The sequence below is a fragment of the Stenella coeruleoalba genome (assembly GCF_951394435.1).
Source record: "Stenella coeruleoalba genome assembly, chromosome: 1".
NCBI classification, from domain to species: Eukaryota; Metazoa; Chordata; class Mammalia; order Artiodactyla; family Delphinidae; genus Stenella; species Stenella coeruleoalba.
Genome location: NC_137169.1, coordinates 144555098 through 144578793, shown reverse-complemented (window position 1 = coordinate 144578793; position 23696 = coordinate 144555098). Strand labels below are relative to the sequence as shown.

At 49.9% G+C, this 23696-nt stretch overlaps 1 protein-coding gene across 2 annotated transcripts; it reads left to right on the top strand.

Moving 5' to 3' along the window:
- The first annotated feature begins 1343 nt into the window (after positions 1 to 1343).
- TLR5 (toll like receptor 5) lies at positions 1344 to 23590 on the top strand. 2 transcript variants are annotated; one of them, XM_079935670.1, is made up of 5 exons: positions 1344 to 1394; positions 1744 to 1891; positions 11254 to 11423; positions 20271 to 21612; positions 21833 to 21945. In XM_079935670.1, the coding sequence occupies exons 4-5, from the start codon at positions 20275 to 20277 to the stop codon at positions 21848 to 21850; spliced, it is 1356 nt and encodes a 451-aa protein (XP_079791796.1). In that variant the 5' UTR covers positions 1344 to 1394; positions 1744 to 1891; positions 11254 to 11423; positions 20271 to 20274; the 3' UTR covers positions 21851 to 21945. The 2 variants fall into 2 exon arrangements, with proteins under 2 accessions (XP_079791796.1, XP_079791795.1); XM_079935669.1 differs by having other exon boundaries at positions 20271 to 23590.
- The last annotated feature ends 106 nt before the right edge of the window (positions 23591 to 23696 follow it).

The window sequence follows — 23696 nt, the reverse complement described above, 5'->3', positions numbered from 1 at the left end:
ACAAGACAAAAAAGGGAAGCCTGGGCCTGCCGCAGCAAGACGCTGTTTCCGGTCAGGTTTTGGCCGCTGGGGCTCCCAGATCTCAGCACTCCCTGGGTGCCCTTGCAGACCACCCCCCTCCACTCCTGGCAGCCAGTGTGTGAGCACCCCTCCATCTCCGCAGCCCCCCGACAGTGGGGTTAGGGTTGAGCGGGAAGGCGGCTCTACCCCTCTGCATGCGGCCCTTCAGACCTACTTGAGGCAATTTGTCGCTCACACTTCAGGCTGCCCGCCAAGGACGGAAGCCGGAAAGACTCTGTGATGAAATCCTTGCTCTGTAATTAAGTCCCACGTTTTACACGGATCTTTCCCGCCCTGCCCATCCTATCACCCAGTTCCACCAGTCAGCCGTCCTGTGATTACACCCGAGCTCCCACTGTTAGCGGGGTTGAGGGTCTCACCCACCCGAGCAGTCTGTGCGCCCGCCCTCACGCTCCCCCCACCTCAGTCCTACTCAGGACAGTGCCGTATCTGTCCCCGAACTGGGTTTCACCCCAGCGAGCCACTCCACCACTTTCTGACGGTCACCTCTCTTTAACCCTTTGGTTGCACAGGCCTCTGGGGAGCCGGTTTTTTACTTTTGACAGGTCCCTTTACCTGCAAACTGTAGTAGTGGAGGAGTTGGGAAATAAAGAAAGGAGAAGGCAGGACAGAAAGGGTCTGTCTTCTCCTGGAGAACCCGGGGCTTCCTTCCTCAAATCGCGCCAGCTCCCAGCTGGCCCTCGCTGGCTGGAACGTATCAGAATGCTCCGCTTTTAGCTTGCGGTTTGGCGTAGTGTTAGGAGCACTGCGCTGAGAGTCACGAGAGCATGGGGTCGAGTTCCTCTTTCGCCAGCTTCTGGCTGTGCCTTTGGACCACTACTCCAGGTCCTCGGGCCTGGGCTTCCTCCTCTGTACCATGGAAAGAGGAAGGGAACGGAATGCTGGCCTGGATGATCTCGAGGGACATTTCGGGAGTCTACAAAGGTTGCAGCTCGGTCCCCCCGTCCCGGACCCGGACGCCCGCAGCCCTTATAGGCGGCCCCTCCCCCTGGGATCCAGGGCGCCCCACGCACCCAGCACCGGCGTCCCTCCCTCCCGACTCCCAAATCCATGGGTCCCTTATGTTATTCCTCGTCAAACGGACACTTGCGACGGTCCCCGCAGCCGCAGGGTCTCCGGGGTGCATCCGAGGAGCCTCAGGGCTGGAGTAGGAGGTCCACTTGCCAGAGAGAACGCAGAGGTTACCTGGCCTGCGGGGCGGGGCCTGTCCGGGGGCGGGGCCGGCGGCGTCTTCTGGAGGCCTGCCTGGGGCGCCGCTTCTGCGACTGGGAGGAACGGGACGTGGCGCGCGGCGCCGGGAGACTTCCCCGGAGGTGAGCGCCCTGCCGCGCAGGAGTGGAGGGGCGGGGTGGGGACCCGGAGTCCCCAGGGGGGGCGGGGACCGGGCCACTGGTAGCCATCGGGCGCCTGTTCCCCTCCAGGGGAGTCCTGGGCTGTTTCCAGCTCTCCTCCGGCGCCCCGAGTGCCCATTCCCTGGACCCATTCCTAGGACCGCGCTCTTCGCTCCTCGGGGCCCCGGGGGGCGGGGGCAGAGGGGGAGCACGTAGATACCTTGCCGGCGGGGCTCGGGAAACCTTGGCTGTGAATGAATGACTTGCATCTCCACCGTGGAACAGCGCTATCAGACTTTCTCATCTTCACTTTCGTTTCCACCCTGGGAAGGGGCAGGTGGCTTCACTATCTTCCCTGGAAAAGGGAGACAGCCACCCTCAGCAGAGCCATGGAAATCCCAGACAGTTACTGAGCCGCTCAACAAAAGGCCTTGAACCTCCGCCTCTCCGCCCTCATAACACCAGGTAGAGACTCCAAGGTAAATATTGTTGACTTTTATGTTTAAAACAAAAAAATCTGCCTATGAAAATAAGAGCATAGTGGCAATGGTCCTGGAAAACCACAGTTGGAACGACATTTTTTAAGGGGTAAGGAAGGGGGTTGGTTGATTGTCTTGGGGGTGAGGGGTGCTATCCCAGGAAGTCTGCTGAGGCCGCGTTGGGTGGGAATTGGTGGCGGAGGCTTTCCCTTGCAGTGGGTTAGCTATGTAGTCACTTAGTGTTTGGAACACCTATCCAGCACCGGGACCCACAAACAAGCAACTAACCCCAGTGTCCTTCAGATAGGCACTCTTGTGGAGCAGAGACCCAGTCAATACTGTGCCCTGTTTGGCTGTCAGGTGCATCTGGGATGTGTCCTCTTGCTGGGTGCCTGGAAGAGGGCGATCGTGATTACACACTGATGCTGGAGAGCTGCCCTGGGCAGCAGCCAGGCCTCTGCCAAATGTCTGTTGTTCGATCACTTTTCCCTGCATTTACCCAGCCAGGCTGAGCATTGACAAATCTGTCCAAATCTCCTGGATCCCCTGACTCACTTCACCCTTGTTCTTGTGGACAGAAGACAGTGGCCAGCAACTTCCCGTTGTGCCGGGCACAGCCAGTCTGAAAGGGAACCCTGGGACAGGGCCCTGGGAGAAGGTCTGAAGGTCTGAGCTGCTGGATTGTGGAGACATTCCAGGGGGTTCCCAGAGGAGGGGACCAGGCCAAAGCTAACTGCCCAGCGTATTTTAACAATCCCTATGCCCACACCATGCATATCGACCCGACCGGTACTTCCATCCTAAATGACATCTCAGCATCATCCCCTTGGGTATTATAGCTCTGAGCAGAGCAAGAAGCCTTTAGATTCTGTTGTCTGAATGTGGAGCCATCCCTGCCAGCTTTTTGGGTCTCTTTCTGGGGAGGCAAGACTTCTGAGGAAGTTGTGTCCCAGAGCCTCCTTTGTTGATTTCTCTGTATCCGGAAGTTTGGCGTTGCTGAGTGTTGAAACCAAAATAGGCCTGTTGTCTATTCGTGCTCATAGACTCGGAGGGCAAGAAAACACTGGAATGTACAGTTCCCGAATCCACATGTGTTTGCTTCCCTTTTTGTTTCGTGGAGAAGAATGCAGAAAGCAGATTCAAATCTTCAGTCAGGTCTCACGCTTCAGGAACTCCCAGCACTGGTTTTGCAGCACCCTCCCCCATTTGGGGGCCACGACCCACAGTGTGCACGGCTTTATGGGACCAACTCAGGTTTGAGGCATTGTTCCTGCCCTTCAGAAGCTTCCAGGTTCAGGGGAGGAGAGAAAACCCGCACCTGCGTAACAATTAGAGAGCAAGTAAGTGAAATTAGGTGGTGTCTTCTGCTGGTTCAAAGGAGACAGCCCATGTGGACTGGAAAAGGCAGCGAGGGCTTCGGGAGCTACTTGGTCTTCAGCTGCATTTGTTATAGAAACAACAGTCAGGCACCAGGCAAGGCAGAGGGCAGAAAGCCCAAGGATAATATGAGGCTCAGACGAAGCAAAGGCGCTCGCTGCCCCTCCCCCATGCAGTCCAAATTCCCTGCCTTCCTTCCCAGCCCCGCCTCCTGCCACTGTCAGTCCACCCCTGGCCCATGATACCACAGTGACTGCACATGGCGCTCTGACTAGGCCTCTTCTGCATGCCTCTCTCTCCCTACACTTGCTCTCCTGTGCCCAGAATTCTCTCTGTTGGGGAATCCTCTGAGTTTGTTTTTTTTTTGTTCTTGTTTTTTGGGGGGTTTTTGGCCATGTGGCATGTGGGATCTTAGCTCCCCGACCAGGGATCAAACCCGTGTCCTCTGCATTAGAAGCGCGGAGTCTTAACCACTGGGCCACCAGGGAAGTCCCGGGAATCCTCTGTTTTTTAGAAAGCACCTCAAATAGCACCTTCTCCAAGGAACACTTCCGTGGCTGGCCCCTCCCCCAGCCTTCAGGCAGAGTTGGGGGCATTCCTCCTTTGCCCTCCGCTGCTCCTTGCCTGCACCTCTCCTGAAGCGCGTGCACCCTGTGCTGCCCAGTTGGGTTGAGGGGTCTTTGCCCCACCTACAGAGGCGGGGCTGTGTCTCACTCATCTTGCGGTCCTCTGAGCCAGCGTTGGTGTCTGGCGCATAGCAGGCAGCATTTGGTAAATGATTCTTGATTGAAATTCAGCCAGATTTGGGCACTGTGAAGCACCTCACCTACTTGTGGGTTAAGCACTATTATTGGGAATTTAAAGATTGGGTAAGTTTGGTGGAGGAATTCGCGTTTAATGTGGTGGCAGTACTCAAAGCACTTAGCAGGGGCCTCAGAACAGACTTCGAGGTCCTTCTTGATCCAGCCCCAGGGTATCTTCTCCAGCCTCACCTCCCGCCAGCTCCCACCTTGAACCCACAGCGGACTCCCATGCCTGGGCTCCCCCTGTCCCTTGACGGTGTTGTTTGACAGCCTCTGCCGGGAACGCCCACTGCTGTCCCAAGCTTACGCTTCCCCATGCACAGGACTCAGTGATCAGTGTCTATATCCCCTGGGAGTAGAGGTCCCTCAGGCTGGGTTTGCACGTCCTCCTTTGTGCCCCGCTATCCTGCCAGCACACCCTCTCACAGCGTCACTCCCTCTTGTGGCTGCACCCCACCCCAGTCCTGACTATTAGCGCCCTGATCTCTGGGACTGGGTTTATCCTTGATGCAGCCCTATCAGCTTACAGCCTTCCTGGGAGAGAGTGCCCAATAAACGTACATTGGATGGAAGTCTGAACCTGGGTGATGAAAATGTGAAAGAAAAGATAACACTAGGGTCATCTGAAAGGAAAACAAGTAAGATTTGGTAATGAGTAATATAGAGTAAAGGAGAAGGTTGGCTCATAACCTGTGAGGCAGGGGGAAATTGATTCACACGAGAGTTGGGTCCCTAGCCCAGGGAGAGGTCCATTTACATCCTTCTGAGCGCCGTGCAAAATATTTCTGTTTTCTGGAGGATTTTCAAAGACCAAAATATTGTTAAGTCACTTTGGGGCATTATTGCATCTGAAGTTATTGCAGGACACCCAAGTGGGGATGTCCTTTAATCAGCACTTTGAATACAGTTCAGGTCAGGGTTAGGGGGAGATGGTGGGAGTGTAGTGGGGATTGCCCAGCATGTGAAAGCAAATGTGATCACTGCCAGAAGAAGCTAAGTTGAGAACAAGGTCTAGGGGAAAACCTACATTCTAGGGGCAGGGTGTGGGAGAGAGGAACTAGTGGAAAAGAGAATGACAGAAAGAGAGAAGAAAATCAAGGAAGCCAAGGGAGGAGATAGTTCAAGAAGAGATGGGTGGCCAAAGCTGTGTGTGCCAAAAAGAAGAACAGAGAGATTCAGGCAAGAATAGATGAGGAGGCCAACTTTGAGAGGGGTGCTCGCACAAGAAAGCCAGATCTCATGGGGTCAGAAGAGGCTAGGTTATTGGGCAGTAGGATCATTGGGTGGAGTCTTCAGACCTCACGTCTGAGGAATTTGACCACAAAAGGATAGATTTTCTCTCAGCAGGGCAGGAGGAGTAGTCATGGCAAGAGAAGATAGTTTTGTTTGTTTTGTAAGAGATACAACCACAGTTGAATGCAGGAGGGAAGGAGCCCATTTATGGTAAGGAAAATGGATAAATTCCCCTCTTCACATTGATTGTATTTCGTTGAACCTTCCCTCCCTTCCCCACAGTTGTCCCAGAGAACTCTCATTTGGGGTAATCTCCAAAGTCATGGTATTGCGGAACCCAACAAGAGGATATTGCAACCTGGAAACAGCTGGTTCTCACCTCCCTGGCATGCGGTAAACTCGTCTCAAGTGCCCCAAACATGACTTTGGTTCATAACGGTGGGGGCCGGATGTTTTCTCCTTGACTGTGCACAAATGCATGACACCAGCAATAACAGCAAACGCAAAAACAGCATTTACGCTGAGCCAGACACTGTTCTGAGTCCCTGTGAGGTGGGTGTTGTTATTATTCTCATTTTTCCAATGACAAAAATGAGGCCCAGGGAGCCCACCCAATGACACAGCAGTGAATGGAGAGCCAGGGTTCCAACTGGATGTGTCTGGCTTCAGGGTCCATGTGCTTAAACCACCATACTAATTCAAGATGAGCAGCTCACGCTTTGCTCTAGATGAATGTTTATGGCCCCAACACTACTGCGGGATTCTTAGTCCTTGCGCTGCTGACAGCATGACTTATCCAAGGTCACCAAACCAGTTCCTAATCTATCTATCTATCTGTCTATTCATTGTAGGTTAGACTAGCTTTAATAATCAGTAAATGATTTACGGGCTTCCCTGGTGGCACAGTGGTTGAGAGTCCACCTGCCAATGCAGGGGACACGGGTTTGTGCCCCGGTCCGGGAGGATCCCACATGACGTGGAGCGGGTGGGCCCGTGAGCCATGGCCGCTGAGCCTGCGCGTCCGGAGCCTGTGCTCCACAATGGGAGAGGCCACAACAGTGAGAGGCCCACGTACTGCAAAAAAACAAAAACAAAACCAAAAAAAATAAATGATTTACTAGTCGATAAATAATTTAATAGTCAACAAATAATCTACCACGTGCAAGACACTGCAAGGGACCCAGAAATACGAGCTACCTGTATCATCTCATTTAATCCTCATAACCACTCCATTTTGTAGACAGGACAACTGAGCCAGTATTTGAACTTGGCCCTAATGAAGGCAAGATTGAAAACCACTTTCAGCCCTGAGTTTCTGTGTTCTGAGGTTCTGCCTCATCATGGTCCCAGACTTAACTGGTTCTAGAAAGCCCCAAGGCTAACTTTACTTTCTTTCTCAACACACAAAAGGATTGCAAGTATGAATCAATAAGACGCTGAGGTGTGTAAGAAATACTGCCTCTCCTTTTATTTTCTAGAGATCAACTTAATATCCATTTGCACCCTTTGTCTCACCAGGCTGGCAAGAATAGAAACTACCCCAGGGCAGTGTCATAGTTTCTGGATCTTAGGCAGTGCCGAGACCTCAGGGCAGGGCTGAGGGGGATCCCGCACCAGTCTGGTCCACTCAGGTTCCCACTGAGCACGCTCCTGACCCTGCCTCCCTGGCAGTCTCTGCTGCTTCTAGACCGCACGGCCGAACTCTGGGGACTTGCCAAAGTCCTGTCCTCCTGGGACCCCCAGACCTCTCTTCCTTTCCTGTTTCTTCCAAACCTCACTATTTTGCCCCACCAACTTCACTCCTCTCACGACCTCCTGGGAGAGCCTCTGTGTCCTGGACATAAGTCCCTGTTTGGGAAATGAAAGCCTGCAAACTGGGATCAGTCCTGTTACATACCTGGCCTGGGGAGACTTCAGGAGACTTCTAGAGGGTGGAGGTGGGCAGCGGAAGGTGGAAATACAAAGAGGGGGGAAAGTTTTCTACTCTCAAAAGATTATCTAGCCAAAGAAGCAGTTCCCTCTGAGAGTAAATTCCTAGGCGGGAAAAAGTTGCTATTCGAGGCTAGGATATATGTGGATCCACTATATTTATCCATTTTATTGGTACATCAATACCGTTATTTTCCATAGATATTTTCAAGAATATCTATAACAGATTTGCAAATCTGATGAAAGTGGGGGGCGGGTTGTGATTGTGTCCTGGTCTGTGATTGCTGTCACGATACTCAGCAAGTCTCATTAGATAACTTTAGGGTTTATAGGCTGTGAAAATGCTTCCAGTTCAAACCTGCCATCATACACGTACAGAAACAGGACAAGGGAAGTTAAACTTGTCAAGGATGCCCAGGTGATGGCCGAAGGAGGGCTAGAACCCAGGATTCCCCTCTCCCAGCCCAGAGCTTTTGCCATATCTCCTGCATCTTGGAAGGGACCACCCACAGCGCCAAGGAGCCAAGTTTCTTGCTGACCCCTCCCCCATTCAGAATGGCGCACAGCCACCCCGGGCAGCCTGCCCAGGGCAAATTCCACATTCCACACACGTCCCTGGGGGCCCTGGACGCCGGGCATGTAGCAGGAATGTGTGTTTCCAGCAGGGGCATGTTTCCCAGCCCTGTCTGCCCTGCTTACGGTCCCTGGGGCACTGCCAGTGAAATCATCTTTCCTCCTCTGCACCGGGCAGGCCTGGAGATGCAGGACCCCCTCCTCCTGGCCTTGCTCCCTCCCTCTCCCTTCCCTCACCTCTCACCAGGGGGGATCCCCCTCTGCCGAAGAGCGAGCGGACTGCATTTTACCAGCCTAGGGAGGTTTCTCTTTTTTTTTTGTAACATCTTTATTGGGGTATAGTTGCTTTACAATGGTGTGTTAGTTTCTGCTTTATAACAAGTGAATCAGTTTTATATATATACATATGTTCTCATATCTCTTCCCTCTTGCGTCTTCCTCCCTCCCACCCTCCCTATCCCACCCCTCCAGGCGGTCATAAAGCACCGAGCTGATGTCCCTGTGCTAAGCGGCTGCTTCCCACTAGCTATCTACCTTAAGCTCAGTTGGGAGGTTTCTCTTGATGCTCTTGTTAACCCAGCACAGACTGCCGATCCCTCCCAGGACAGTTCTCAAATCTCTCTTCACATTTCCATTTTCCGTGTCTAACAGATCATAGTTTAATAAGGTTCTCTTGCCCATGCCTCCCCCCAGCTGCTTCCAATTTACATCACAATCCAAATGATTTTTGCCGCTCTTAGCGGATTGTTTTGTGTCATTACTTTCAGGGGATGCAATATCAGACTTCCCAGCTCCCCGTCTGCTCGGGCTTCTGACCTCGCAGCTGCCCATCTTTCCAGGCAATTTACTTTACCCCTGAACACGCGGGGTTTAGCTGAGTTGCATTCGGGGGGGCTGTCGGAGTCTCAGATGTTAATTTTCTAATTGAGGATATTGGTCCTGCCTGAAGCAGAAGACGGAGATGTTCAGTTCCTTGGTGAGCTATCTTTTCCCAAGGATTTTTAGATGCGTCACGCTAGTTGTTAGTTTTTAATAACCACTCGGATGGAATTATTTCTTTCAATCACATGCTTTAAAACTGTGTGCTAAAGAGTTTGTAATGAGCAGACAGAAGAGAAGCCATTTTTGTACCTGAACCATTTGGGTTTTCAACATCCTTCCTTCAGACTGTCACGCCTCTGTTTGACGGTGCTGTTTTTGTTTTGGTTTGGGGGGACTGCCACCTGAAGATATTGAAGACAATAGGGGAAACTTTTACATAATTTCCCATGAGTGCAGAAAAAAGAAACACCAAATCTCCCCGGCATACTGAGAAATCATTCCGTTTCCTTCTCTCACTGTTCCCCTTCAGTGGTTTCCAAAAGGAATACATTTCTGGTGAGGTGCAGTTGGATAAATGATGTCTGTCTACTCAAGCAAGCAAGAAATATTAGAGGATTACACATCAATAACTGGGCTCTTCATTCGGAAACTGGAGGGTCCTCAAAAGCCTCTGTGGATGCTTCCCCAGGGAAGTAGAAACTATTATTGTTGCGATCGTATAGGTGATTAAGCTGGTGCTCAGAGAGGTTAAGCACTTCCTCCAGGTCACACATCTATTAAATTGTGGGGCTAGGATTTGAATCCAGCTACAAACTTAGTTGTCATTTTGACCTTTCCTAAAAATCAAAATTGTGTACACTGCCCAACAGATTCAGAGCCTCAAAGGGGTTGGGGGAGGGGATGGGTAATTCCTTCTAAGGTGCATGCCAAGGAAGAAAAGACATCACAGTCCTGTTTTGAAATTCAGTCGTGATCTCCTCTCCCTGTGCCAGCCTGCCAGGAGCCTGCCAGGAGCCAGCCTGCCAGGAGCACCTGCCAGGTGCTCTCTAAACGTAAGCAAGCAATAGGAACTTCTCAGCGGGGCTCAGTCCAGAGCCCCTGGTGGCTTCCACACCCCTCAGCCCAGACTTTCCGGAGGCCCTCGGAGGGCTCTTGCCTTGGTCTTCGCCCTTTGTGCGCCCCCTGCTGGTCTCCAGGAGAGGCGCCTGTCCTGGAGCCTGAGAAGTGGTACCCAAGCCTCTCTTTTTCCTTAGCTCCAAGTAAAACGATGTGACCTGCCCAGCTCCCCTGCCTCAGAAGCCTCAAATAACCCTCCTCGAGCACCATCCAATGCTTCAGTCTTCAGGACTAAGAAGAATTGGGGGAGAATGTATGGCCCCCCTTCTCAAAAGTGATCATGCAACATCCTGGTCACACTTTATTCCTGGGAGATGAGGCAACCTGAGTAGTGAGCAGTGAGGCCCATAACAGCTCTCTTAAGTCCCTACCTCACAAATCATGATCACCGAGCCAGCAGCATCAGTATTACCCGGAGGCTTGTTAGAAATGCAGAATCTCTGGTCTTTCCCCAGACCCGCTGAATCAGAATCTGCATTTCAGCAAGATCTCCGGGTGAGTCATAAGCAAATCATCCTTGGAGGCTCTGTATCTATTCTGCAGTGTCCACAAGTTTGATTTTTTTTTCTTTTGAAGATCAAAATGAAAACTAAGTTCACGGCTGGATTCAAATCCTAGCTCCACAACGTGACGGGTATGTGACAGGCACATACTTACCCCCTGAGCCACAGTTCAATAAAATGGTGAAAAGCACTATATGTCATTCTTTTTTTTTTTTTTTTTTTTTTTTGCGGGCCTCTCACTGTTGTGGCCTCTCCCGTTGTGGAGCGCAGGCTCCGGACGCGCAGGCTCAGCGGCCATGGCTCACGGGCCCAGCCGCTCCGCGGCATGTGGGATCTTCCCGGACCTGGGCACGAACCCGCGTCCCCCGCATCAGCAGGCGGACTCTCAACCACTGCGCCACCAGGGAAGCCCCCACTATATGTCATTCTTAACTTTCAGGGCTCATCTCATCCTGAATCTGAGACCCAATAATGATCCAGTGTCTCCTGGCTCAACCACAGTTTACTTAATCATACTGCTTAGAAATGTCAAACTCTGATGGCAAACCTAGCTTTTTCCCTAGCAACCCACAAGCTCTCTGCTCCTTGTGGAGAAGACAGTGGATGGTCTTCATCCTGTGTGTGGGTCCCCAGTAACTAAATGACCACAGAAATGTCATGAAAGGGACGTCTGGTTCCAAGGGAGGTGCTTCCTCACCACCACTGTGACGATAAAGATGGAGTGGATTATGGAGTTCCCTCCCTGGAGGGACAAGGAAGAAAGCCCCCGTGACTAATTGGCCCAGAGGCTGGGCATGAGATTTCTCCAGGTCTCTTCAGCTCTGATGTTCCATATGCCTCGATTTACAAAAGGCTCTTGATCTTTTTCAATTAAAATTCCACTTAATCAGAGACACACCTAAAGTTTTAAACACCCCTACAGAGAAAATCACCGTGTGGCATAGAAAAACATCTATGTAATATTTTCTGTTTCTCCCTCCTAATTAGCTTTCCTGTTCTCCCTTAGGAAAACAAAAGCCCTTTCTCTCAATTCACCAGAAAAACATTGACGACCATCCTCCCATCATCGCTGCGAGGAGGTCTCCATTGTCTCAGAAACTGAAGCCTTTAAACTATCAGGGACCCCGTGCCTCTAGGATAATAACATACAAGAAGCCCCTTCTGTTAGGACTGGAGGTAAGTGCTCCTGATGAAAATCGCTCTCCTTCACAATGTTAATGGGGAACATATCACCGGGCGCTTCAGTTGCGCTGTGTGCCTCAGGGGTACCGCATGAGCAAAACTGGGTCCTTGCCCTCAGGAGATGGACAATCTGGAGGAGACAAGATGTAATGAAAATGCCACCGTGAAAATGTACACAGAACAAGGGAGGGAGATAAAGTGCCTGTAGGAATATGAGAACCGTTTCACGAAACAGTTGGCTTCTGGGTAGCCTGGGAGGGATGAGTTGGAGTTGGGTAAGCAGACGAGATGGGAACAAGCATTCCAAGCCCAGGAGCAGCATAAGCAGAGAAATTGGGATCCAGTTTCCCTCTGGGAGAAGGCGAGTTATCCCTGGAGCCCAGGCAAGACTAAATAAGCCAGAAGGTAGATTGGATGGAGTTTCCCCTCTGTCCAATGGGAGGGTTCAGGCGCTAAGGGACCTCTCTAATCAGCCATTCCAGGAATAGATTAGAGTCCACAGTGGAGTTTTATGCCCTGAAGAGTTGGGCCATTGCGGGCAGGGGGAGCTAGTGAAGGTTCCTGGTCAGAGCCGTGCTCTACAACCCCCTCATTTAGCTGAGCGAGAGATGCAGGTGTCGGGGTCAGGCTGGCTGTGGGCGGTCAGCTGGAGGGGTGGGCACTGCAGCAGCCCAGACAGGAGGCAGGGGCTGTGGGGCCGAACGGCACAAACAATTGGAAGTGAGGGGAATCAATGCTGGTGGTGGTGTCCTGAGATGAGCGTCACAGAATTAGCCACCAACTGCCCTGATGTACCTGAGGCTTCTTCCCGTGGGGGATTAAGGAAGCTGGTCTGACTTCACCCACCTTGTTAGAGTTTCATATGTACCGAAGATGGAAATAAGGATCCACAACCAAAGATGAATATGGTGCAGTGTTGGATCAGAAAGGCTATCGCCCCATATGCTCTGAATTTGGAGGAAATGCTACAGATGCCCAAGAGGATATTGCAAGGTATGTCCAGATGAGGAAGAAGAAAGAAGGGACAAGCTCCCTCTCAGAAGCTGATGGGATCGTAAGTACAGATAACCACCCCCAGGTAGGAGGGGAGAGAGCGGGCGAGCTCCGGCTGCTCTGAAGAGCTCCAGGCTTTCCCCGCCCCCCGGCTCAAGAGCATCCGAGGGATACAGAGCGCAGATGAGCCCTCAGCACCCTGGCAGCTGGCCCTGCGGGCCGTGAAGAGGGAGGAGGACCCAGAGGCAGGATGTGGCCATTTCATTCATTCAACAGGTATTTGCAAAATAACTACAAACCAGGGAGCTTGACGGCAGCTGTGGACCCATTCCTAGAAGAGATCTGGCCCAGGGTCTGCAGCTCTGAGGAAAGGTGGCTGGAACCCCGGCAGGTCAGCATAGGTTCTGGAACAGCAAGTCGTATCAGACTCAGCTCATTTCCATCCTGACAGGGCTACCAGCTTCCAGCAGCCCTGGGAACTCAGCAAGGCATTTGACTGAGTTTCTTGTTATATCCCCTTCCACCCCGACACGTGAAAGGGAAGTTTCTCGCTGGGCTAGACTTACTAGACAAGCTTTGTATCGAAGCGTCATGCACACGGAGAGATGCAAACAAACCCTAACGAGACCCCCGGGCACCAGCAAATCAGTAAACCGTTCTCTTGAGGTCGCACCAGTGCACAGAGACCCAGTGCGCTAATTGTCTGCTTCCTCTTTGGAGAACCGTCGTCAGGTCAGGCTTTTCCCTGCTGTGTGAATCTGCGATGCTCATGGAAGCTGCTGATGACCGTCTCCCCTCGGGCGTGTGACGGGTCTGAGGAGAAGGGTGGGTGGGGAGCACGCTATCTTTTTTTTTTTTGGCATGAACGGACTGCCACGTCTGGCCATGGAGCGCCTTTCGCACCCAGATGTGCACGAAGAAGCCGCCCTCTCTGGCCGGACCAGCCTGAGCTGCGTCAGTCCCACCACACGCTCTTGACCCCGGAGCTCACCTCACCTCAGTGGCTCCGCAGGGCACTGCCCCCAGGACGGGCCATAAGCCCTCCTGTGGGCTTCGCTGGCAGACACAGAGAGTCACTGGATGGCTGCGGCATGTGCCGCGTAAAGAGCCAGACCTTCCTTCTCTCCTAGAAGTAGGAAGCAAGGTCAGCATCTTCTGAGAGGGCCAAGACCAGGCGGGATGAGTGAGGGAAAGCCGGTGAAGGTTTGGAATCACTCCTTAGGGGCAGGAGAGAGGGTGACGGCACGACTGGATTCTGCACATTAGTGTGGGCACCAAGGTGGTTTTTCCTGACAGAGCTAAAGCCACCAGGTGTAGGCAGGCAGAGGGCAGGTGGCTGGTGTAGACAGATGGGATAGCAGAGCAAGGAGGCGTCCGAGCTGGAGGTTTTGAAAGAGGGTTTGAAGAGAAGGTGTGTGGAGTCTAGAACCGTGGGGAGGTGTAAAGAGGAGGATGCATTTAAAGGTCACGGAAGGTTCAAAGGGAGTTTCGAGGCCGTCAGAGAGTCAGTGTAGTGGAAGGAAGGGCCCAAGAGACCCGGAAGGAGGAAGGTCGTGCTGCGAGAGTGGGAGAGAACTCAGCACTTCAAAGGGACCATCTCAGGGGTAGGGTGGGCCTTCACGCGGAGCTGAAAGTGGCGAGGGGCTGAGAGGCTCACCTTCCCCCGGGAGCCAGGGCTCATACCCTTTGTGACCCAGGGGAAGTGACCACAAGATCAGCAGATGATGACCAAGAGGTGGGCTACAGCAGTACCCCTGTACTGACCCACTTGTGCCACCACACCAGAGACACTAGGCTTAGAGAGTGGACAGAGCTGTGTGGTCTTAAGTAAGTTACTTAACTGCTCTGGGCCTTAGTTTTCTCCTGTGTATAAATGGGGAAACAATGATACCTCCCAAAGACTGGGAGGATGAGAGAAGGGAGGAAGCTCAGAGCTCTGTGGGGACGAGCATGTAGGCGAAGATGCCCACTCTGCGGTATTGTAGTTATCAGGATATATTTCTTTCCTCCCTCCAGAATTGAACCCAGTGCTTCTCAGATGCGAGTGTGCATCAGAATCACCCAGAGCGCTTGAGGAAACAGCCTGCCAGGCCCCAGCCCCAGAGCTTCTCTTTCAGGAGGACTGGAGTGGGGCCCCAAGTGGTGCTGATCCTGCTTGTCTGGGGACATCACTTGGGGCATCCCTGCTCTAGAGTCTTTCTAGAAACCTTGAGACCCTTGCAGGCAGGGACTGCCCAGCATCCAGCAGTGACCAGCACAGAGTGGGAGGCTCAGCCTGGGAAGAGTTACTCTAGGACAAGCACAAATTCTCAGTACAGCAGCTGGTCACCACGGAAAGAGGTGGCGTCTCTCAAAGCATGGCCTGAGGACCACTTGCTTCAAAGTACCTGGGCTAGGGCTTCCCTGGTGGCGCAGTGGTTGAGAGTCCGCCTGCCGATGCAGGGGACACGGGTTCGTGCCCCGGTCCGGGAAAATCCCACATGCCGTGCAGAGGCTGGACCCGTGAGCCATGGCCGCTGAGCCTGCGCATCCAGAGCCTGTGCTCCGCAGCAGGAGAGGCCACAGCAGTGAAAGGCCCGCGTACCGCCAAAAAAAAAAGTACCTGGGCCATAAAATGCACTTCCCCAGCTCCACCTGACCTACCGAACTGAATTTCCGGGAGTTAGGCTCAGGTAGCAGCAGTGTTGGTTTTTTCTCTTTAATTTTATTTTCTGATTGTGGTAAAATATACAGGGCATAAAATTCACCATTTTAACCATTTTAAGTGTCCAGTTTAGTGAGCATTAAGGACATTCACATTGCTGTGTTACCCTCACGATCAGCCATCTCCAGAAAGTTCTCATCATCCCAAATAGAAATTCTGAACCTACAGGACCGTAGCTCTCCCTCCTCCCTCCTCCAGCCCGTGGCAACCTCTATTCCACTTTCTGTCTCTCTGAATGTGGCTACTCTAAGGACCTCATCTCTGGAATCACACAGTATATGTGCTTTTGTGACTGACTTATTTCACTTAGCATAACGTCTTTAAGGTTCACATATGATGAAGCATGTGCCAAGATTTCCTTCCTTTTTAAGACTTTATAGTATTCCGTCGTATGTGTACCACATTTTATCTCATTCGTCATCTGTCAGTGGGCATTGGGATCGTTTTTACCTGTTGGCTATTGTGAATAATGCCGCCATGAACGTGGTGTGCAAATATCTGTTTGAGTTCCTGCTTTCAGTTCTTTGGGGTATATATATGCCCAGAAGTGGAATTGCAGGGTCCTGTGGTAGTTCTATGTCTGATTTGTGGAGTCAGCAGTTTTTCAAATTTATTTTGCAATACGTGGGCCTCTCACTGCTGCGGCCTCAGACCCCAGAACAACCTCACCTCTCAGATGGGACCCAGGTACCTGTATTGTTTTTAAAGTCCCTCAGTGATTCCAATGTATGGCCAAGTTAGAGAACCATTGGTTTATACCAGTGATTCTAAAATGTGGGTGTGTACAAAATTTGCATACTTGTTAAGAGTACAGAGCCCTGAGGCCCACCCCTAGGAGTCTCATTTAACTGGTCTATTGGAAGCCTGGGCTTCAGCGGGCTTGAGGTTCCCCAGTGGTTAATGTGTCGCCAGGATTGAGAACTTCCTCCTCCCGTTCAGTCTCTTGTTGAAACAGGAACCAGCTGAAGCTGCTGGAGGTGACACTGACCACTCAAGTCTCTGAGCCCTTTGGGACCTGAGTCCACAATGGTCCCCAGAGATGATTCCCAAGCCAGTCCCATGGGTTCTCCAAACTCTATCACACAGGCACAGAGGGTAGCCTCATATATAGAACCTCCTTTTTTTCTACTCTTAATTGGAACTGTTAGCCTTGAATGAGAGTTCAGTCAGTTCTGCTATAATGCTTGTTCTGAAATAATGAATCTGTTCCAACACGATTGACATATTAAGGAACAATATTGATATATTAGGGAACAACATTAACATATTAGTGAACATGAAATTTGCATATGCTTCTGTGCCATGTCTTAAGTTTAAATGAAGAAAACTGTACCCAGCTGAACCGAGCTACATATGAGGAAGGAAAAGACCTCAAAAATCTGCCAGTGATCTCCTTGCTCCACCTGTGATTTGAGCCAACACCCATCCCCAACTGGTGTACAACTTCCCCTGACACCAAATAAGCCCCTCCGTCCAGCACCTCACAGTAGCTCCCGAGGCAGCAACCCTCAGGTCTTTTACAAAGTAAAGGAATATTTATTGTAGTGTGTATGTATTTCTTAACCACCTAACACATATAAGATGGTGCTACCATTTTTATGAGGTTTTCTGGTGCCACTGATGAAGGTTTTGAGTGCTATACGCCGTCTTCTTTTTTCCCAGAAGCCCTGTGGTTTTATTGTGTGATTCTAAGTAGCTGAGTGATTTTTAGGAAGGAATGCCTATGTCGCCTGATGGCAGAACTAACAGTGTAAGTACCTGTCGCTACTCACCATCTTTTCAATAATGGTTTAGGAGCGCGCTGTCGGGTTCCTCTACCTGCTGCCTCAGAGAACTCACTCCAGCCACCACTAGATGGCGCCCTCCTCCTCAGGGTCAGAAGCTGCGGTCAGCGACCTGCATTCAGGGGTTTGGGGTTTTAGGTTATTTGATCTCTCTTGGGTTCCCAAAGTCCATAGCTGCTGCCCACCTGGTCTGTCTCACTGCCTACACTTCACTCTGGCTCACTCATCTTTCTGAGGTCTGGTCGGGTCTGAAACAACTTCATCGCCTGGTTCTTATCTTTGAATTAGATTTGCCCTGTATCAGTGCTCATTCATATTTATTTCAACGTATTTTAGCTCCTGGTTCTCATTCCAGGACACCCCTGTGTGGGTGGTCCCTCCTCCCAGCTTCTGTCTTGATGAATAACCCCTCCAGACTCCTGTCAGCTCAGCTCACCTGGCCCCTCTGCTCACCTGTCCTGGCACCTGACCCAAAGAAGTCTGCTTCAGAGATGAAGATGTAGCTGTTTCACACCTTGCTGTATTTCATAAGAAAATAGGTCTGCACGATATCTTTGTAATATGACATAAGCCCAAATAATTTTCTTTAAAATCTGTTTGTTCAGCTGGCCTTATCTACCTTACGGTTTAATTTTATTTATTTATTATTTTATTATTTTTTTTGCGGTACGCGGGCCTCTCACTGCTGTGGCCTCTCCCGTTGTGGACGCACAGGCTCAGTGGCCATGGCTCATGGGCCCAGCCGCTCCGCGGCATGTGGGATCCTCCCAGACCGGGGCACGAACCCGTGTCCCCTGCATCGGCAGGCGGACTCTCAACCACTGCGCCACCAGGGAAGCCCTAATTTTAGCTTCCCTATTATGGACTTGAAAATTCAGTATCTTGAATATGTATTGTTTGGGGCTTTCTTTCACCTGATATTACTACAAATTCAAGTCAAGCCACCCAGTACAGTGTAGGCATTTGGAGGCCAGCCCTGAGTGGTCTGTAAAAAGACAGAATTGAAACTAGACATCTTAACTCTGTTATTCTGAGCTGGTGTTCTCACTTCCATGTCTCTGCAGGGATTTTCCCGTCAGATTACATAAGATGAGAATTCATTCTGATGTTTGGATAAAACAACAGCTGCAAAACTGTCAGCAGCTTGGGGGCCAAGCTAGTTCTTTCCTGACAATATGAGTTCAATATCAGAACACATTTATCTTGCAGTCACTTAAAATCCTCATTTGTGAAATCAGAGTCTCTAGTCTCTCTTCTTCTAGAACAGAGGTTGGCAAACTACAGTATTTGGACGGCGAAGCCTAAAATATTTACCATCTGGCCCTTTACAGAAAAAGTTTTCCAAGCCCCGTTCTAGAACATAAAACGTGGTGGTTGTTATAGGTAGACTAAGGGTTCTCATCATGAGGTTGAAAGGGGTAGCCTTCAGGAGGTCAGTAAACCCTCTGAAATTGGGTGCAAGTTTTGGTTTATGATGCAAATGTGCATTTTTGGAGAGCAAAAGGGCAGGCTTGGTCTATTGTGTTTACCACTGTATCTTCTCTTCCTAAAACAGTGCCAGATACATAGATGCTCAGCAGATATCAATTGAATAAGTTATTGAGGAGGGCGATGCTGAAGAGACAGGCAAGAGCTGGATGAAGGAAGTCTTTGCAGGGTTTTATTCCCAGAGCAGTGGGAGGAGAAGGGAGGGTTCTGTGCAGAGAGGCGTGGTATCACCTGGGTTATGTTTCTAAAAGAACACCCTGGCTGCTGTTTGGAAAATGGAGAGTCAGCCCAGATATAAGAGAGACCAGTAAGAAGTCTCAAGTCTAGCCCCATCAAGAGATGGCGGCTTGAACCGAGTAGACTTGGAAGGTGAAACTGACAGGACTTGCTGAAGTGTGGGTGACGTTTCAGAGAACAGAGGTGACCCTGCTGTTGTTACCCTGAGCCTCTGGGTGGAAATGGTGGAGAAATTAAGAGCCGTGATAAACATTCTCAGCGAGTTTTTTCTAATGATTATTAAATGCCTGGTTGTTTTTAATAGTAGGTTATATTTAATTACTACCAACAGGAAATTGTTTAATTTCAAATATGAAATGGCAATAGTTGTATCCCACCTGACAGTATACATCAGTATACTACCCTGCCCTACTCTTAATGTGTAAATGCCTGCTTTTGATATTTTGGGTCAACTCAGAAGTCAATGTCTACTTCTGATTTGCTGTAAATTGTGTGTCGCAGCCTCAAAGGTGCTATGGAAACCCCACCACAAATTACCCCAACACAGCGAAACGTCTTCAGAGCCGGCAAGTGGTCCAGGGCTGGTGCCCTCTCTAGCACCATGACTGCTTCACGCTGTCTACCCTGATATTGAAACTGTGCCAGTGATGGTTTTATAAACCAGGGCCCTCTTCCTATTTCTGTCTTTTCTTTCCCCCTCATTCTCCTGCCCTCTGAGCCATGTAGGTCTTTCCTTACCCGGCAACAGAGGCCTTCAGATATTACACATAGAGCAAGTTGAATACCTCACAGGCACCGAGGTGGAGGTACTGTGCAGATGGGTAGAGGCGAAGCTCTCTGAGGGGTGGGCCCTCGTGCACTTTCTCTGTACCCTTCACAGCTCCCAGCACAGCACTGGGAACATAACCAGATACACTCATTCAGTGCCGTTTGCTGCTGTGTGTGTGAAGCAAATGCTCAACTCAGACAGTGAATTCACCTATTGGGCTTAGGCAAGGGGACGGTTTTTTGTTCAGTTGTACACTCATGGGGTCACGCAGGTGCCAGGCGTGCAGGAGGTGCTTAATACATTTTTGTTCAACTGTTGAAATCTGACTCTTTGTGGAAAACGACGTACCCAGTTTTTATATTATGAGATGCACTGTGTAGGGAGTAAGGATGGATGAATGGAGATGACCTAGTATCCTTGACAGGTTAGAGGGGGAAGAAAATCAGTGGATTTATTTTCCAATCTTCAGCTGAGCCTGCCTTGGGCTAGGAATGGGGTCCCTGGCTGAGGCGAAGTTAAAATGTATCTTCTCCTGCTGTTTTCTCCAACTTCCGTTGGCAAATCTTGAATGAATGAAGGCACAGACTTAGGAATGAATGCAGAGTTATCATAAAGGTTAAATGAAATATTTCGAAAGTACTTAGAACTGTGCTTGCTATGTAGAAAAATGCAACATAAATGATAGAGAGTGAGAAAAGCTCTGTCTACACCAGACAGCATCTGCCAACAGCTACAGCCTTGGATCCAGAGAAACAAAGGGTCTAAGAAACAGCCACATCACAGAGGAATCCCCCAAGCCCTAAGCACCCGTGCGCAATGCCTTGAGCTTAGATTCCTGTGTTTTCACTCTCCCTTCTTCTCCATAGGATCATGGGAAACCTCCTTGACCTTCTCTTAAGAATGGTGCTCATGGCCAGTCCCGCGCTTGGAATTTCTTCCTGCTTCTTCGATGGTTGGAGAGCCTTATATCGTTTCTGCAACCTCACCCAAGTCCCCCAGGTCCCCAACACCACCAAGAGTCTCCTGCTCAGCTTCAACTACATCAGGACAGTCACAACCGCATCCTTCCCCTTCCTGGAGCAGCTGCAGCTGCTGGAGCTCGGGACTCAGTTTACCCCCTTGACCATTGACAAAGAAGCCTTCCAAAATCTGCCCAATCTCAGAATCTTAGACCTGGGCAAAAGTCAGATAGACTTCTTGCACCCAGATGCTTTTCAGAAACTGCCCCATCTCTTCGAACTTCGACTGTTTTACTGTGGTCTCTCCAGTGCTGTATTAAAAGATGGTTATTTCAGAAATTTGGGGTCTTTGACTCGCTTGGACCTATCCAAAAATCAGATTCAGAGTCTTTACCTTCATCGTTCATTCCGGGAATTGAATTCCTTGAAGTCCATCGATCTTTCCCTCAACCAAATAACCACTGTTTGTGAGCACGACCTCAAACCCCTCCAAGGAAAAACACTCTCCTTTTTAAGCCTTGCTGATAACACCCTATACAGCAGGGTCTCAATGGACTGGGGGAAGTGTCTGAACCCATTCAGAAACATGGTCCTGGGAACCCTAGATGTTTCTGGCAATGGCTGGGCAGTGGACATCACAAGAAACTTCAGCAATGCCATCAATGGAAGCCAGATTTTCTCTTTGGTTCTTACCCATCACGTGATGGGTTCTGGGTTTGGCTTCAATAACATCAAAGACCCTGACCAGCACACCTTTGTCGGCCTGGCCGGAAGCTCAGTGATACGGCTGGACCTTTCACATGGGTTTATCTTCTCCCTGAACTTCCAACTCTTTGAGACCCTCAAGGAGTTGAAGGTTCTGAATCTCGCCTACAACAAGATAAACAATATTGCAGACAAAGCATTTTATGGACTCGACAACCTCCAAGTTCTCAATATATCACATAACCTTCTGGGGGAATTGTATAATTCTAATTTCTATGGACTACCTAAGGTAGCCTATATTGATCTGCAAAAGAATCACATCGGGATCATTCAGGACAAAACATTCAGATTCCTGGAAAAATTAAACACCTTGGATCTCCGGGATAATGCTCTTAAAACTATTTCTTTTCTTCCAAGCATACCTAATATCTTCCTGAGTGGCAATAAACTGGCTACTTTGCCAAACATCGCACTTACAGCTAACTTCATCACCTTATCAGAGAATAGGCTGGAAAATCTGGATAATCTCTACTTCCTTCTCCAGGTACCTCATCTCCAGATTCTCATTTTAAATCAAAATCGCTTTTCCTTTTGTAACCAAGACCATGCCCCTTCAGAGAACCTCAGCTTAGAAAAGCTTTTCCTTGCAGAAAATATGTTGCAGCTCGCCTGGGAAGCCGGGTTCTGCTGGGATGTTTTTAAAGGGCTTTCCCATCTCCGAGTCCTATATTTGAATAAAAACTACCTGAATTTCCTTCCACCAGGAGTATTTCGTCATCTGACTGCACTGAGGGGACTCATCCTCAAGGACAACAGGCTGACCGTTCTTTTTCCTGGCGACTTACCTGCTAATTTAGAGGTCCTGGATATATCCAGAAACCAGCTCCTCTCTCCTGATCCTGATTTATTTGCATCGCTGAGTGCCGTGGACATAACTCATAACAAGTTCATCTGTGAGTGTGAACTTAGCACTTTTATCAATTGGCTCAATCAAACCAACGTCACAATATTTGGCTCTCCGGCAGACATATACTGCATGTACCCGAGCTCCGTGGCTGGGACTTCTCTCTACTCTCTTTCCACGGAAGATTGTGATGAAGAGGAAGTTTTAGAGTCCCTAAAGTTTTCCCTTTTCACCTTCTTCACTGTCACTTTGACTCTGTTCCTCGTGGCCATCCTCATCGTTACGAAGTTTCGGGGGTATTGTTTCATCTGTTATAAGAAAATCCAGAGACTGGTGTTCAAGGACCCCATCAAGGGAAGAGAATCAGAGACGTACAAATACGATGCCTATTTGTGCTTCAGTAGCAAAGACTTTGAATGGGTGCAGAATGCTTTGCTCAAACACCTGGATGCCCAGTACAGCGACCGAAACAGATTTAACCTGTGCTTTGAAGAGAGAGACTTTTTGCCCGGGGAAAACCATATCGCCAACATCCAGGATGCCCTGTGGAGCAGCAGAAAGGTTGTCTGTCTCGTGAGCAGACACTTCCTTAGAGACGGGTGGTGCCTCGAAGCCTTCAGTTACGCCCAGAGCAGGTGCTTAGCTGACCTCAGTGGCATCCTCATCATGGTGGTGGTGGGGCCCCTGTCCCAGTACCAGCTGATGAAACATCCCTCCATCCGAGGATTCGTCCAGAAACAGCAGTACTTGAGGTGGCCTGAGGATCTCCAGGATGTTGGCTGGTTTCTCAACAAACTCTCTCAGCTCATTCTAAATAAAGAAAAGAAAAGGAAGAAAGACAATGACATTCAGTTGCAAAGTGTAACCACCATTTCTTAGACAAAGGAGCACTTTTCCACTTATCTCAAGCCACAAGCAACTCTTCCCTTTTTATTTCCACTAAGTTACCATTTGGGGTCCTTTATGAAGTTGTTGTTTTCCTACGATGAGAACCACATAAATCTCTTGATTTTCATAGCAACACGACGTTGTTTCACGGATCTCTAAATGCAAAGTAATAGATCTAGAAAATTGCGACTGCCCACAACGGTTCCCACTCTCCATCGATTTCCTTTCAGACCCGGTAACACTGTTCTCTCCTTTTGCATCGACTACGGGATATATCCTAGTCGTGGAAAGGGCACCTTGGGAGAAGTTACAGATGGCCGACACCCTTTCTCCAGTGTTCAGTTCCAGAAGGGGCTGCTCGGTGATTCTGAGGGCTCTGTACACGGCAGAACAACATTAAGTAGAAAACAGAGAGAAAGAGGTGTGCTTCCTACTGTATCCATGGGAACAATGCCACTGCTCAGTGTAGGTCACTCTCAGTCTCAAGGATAAAAGGTGGCTCCAAAGAAGCTGGGTTGAGAATAACTAGATCTCTTAGGGCCATATTGCTCCTCTTCTTCTCACCTTTTGGGTCTAACCCTAGTGGGCCGTGAGTATTCTTTTTGGCTTGCAACCTTTCTTTTGGGCTGGCTTTCAAGAACCTCCGTGACTTAGCAACAACCTATTTCAGCTTTATTTCCCTCTATATCTCATTTATCAACCACTCAGTCTGTTGCAGAAAGAACTTGTACTTGGACCAAGAACCTGGTTTGAGTTCAGATTCTGCTGCTCATGAGCTGTGTGACCTCGAGCACGTTACACACCCTCGCTGGGCCTGTTTTCTTATCTGTAGGCGT

Bases quoted from the DNA above. Each gene is read 5' to 3' on its own strand.
- TLR5 (XM_079935669.1), top strand. From the start codon at position 20,275: ATGGGAAACCTCCTTGACCTTCTCTTAAGAATGGTGCTCATGGCCAGT.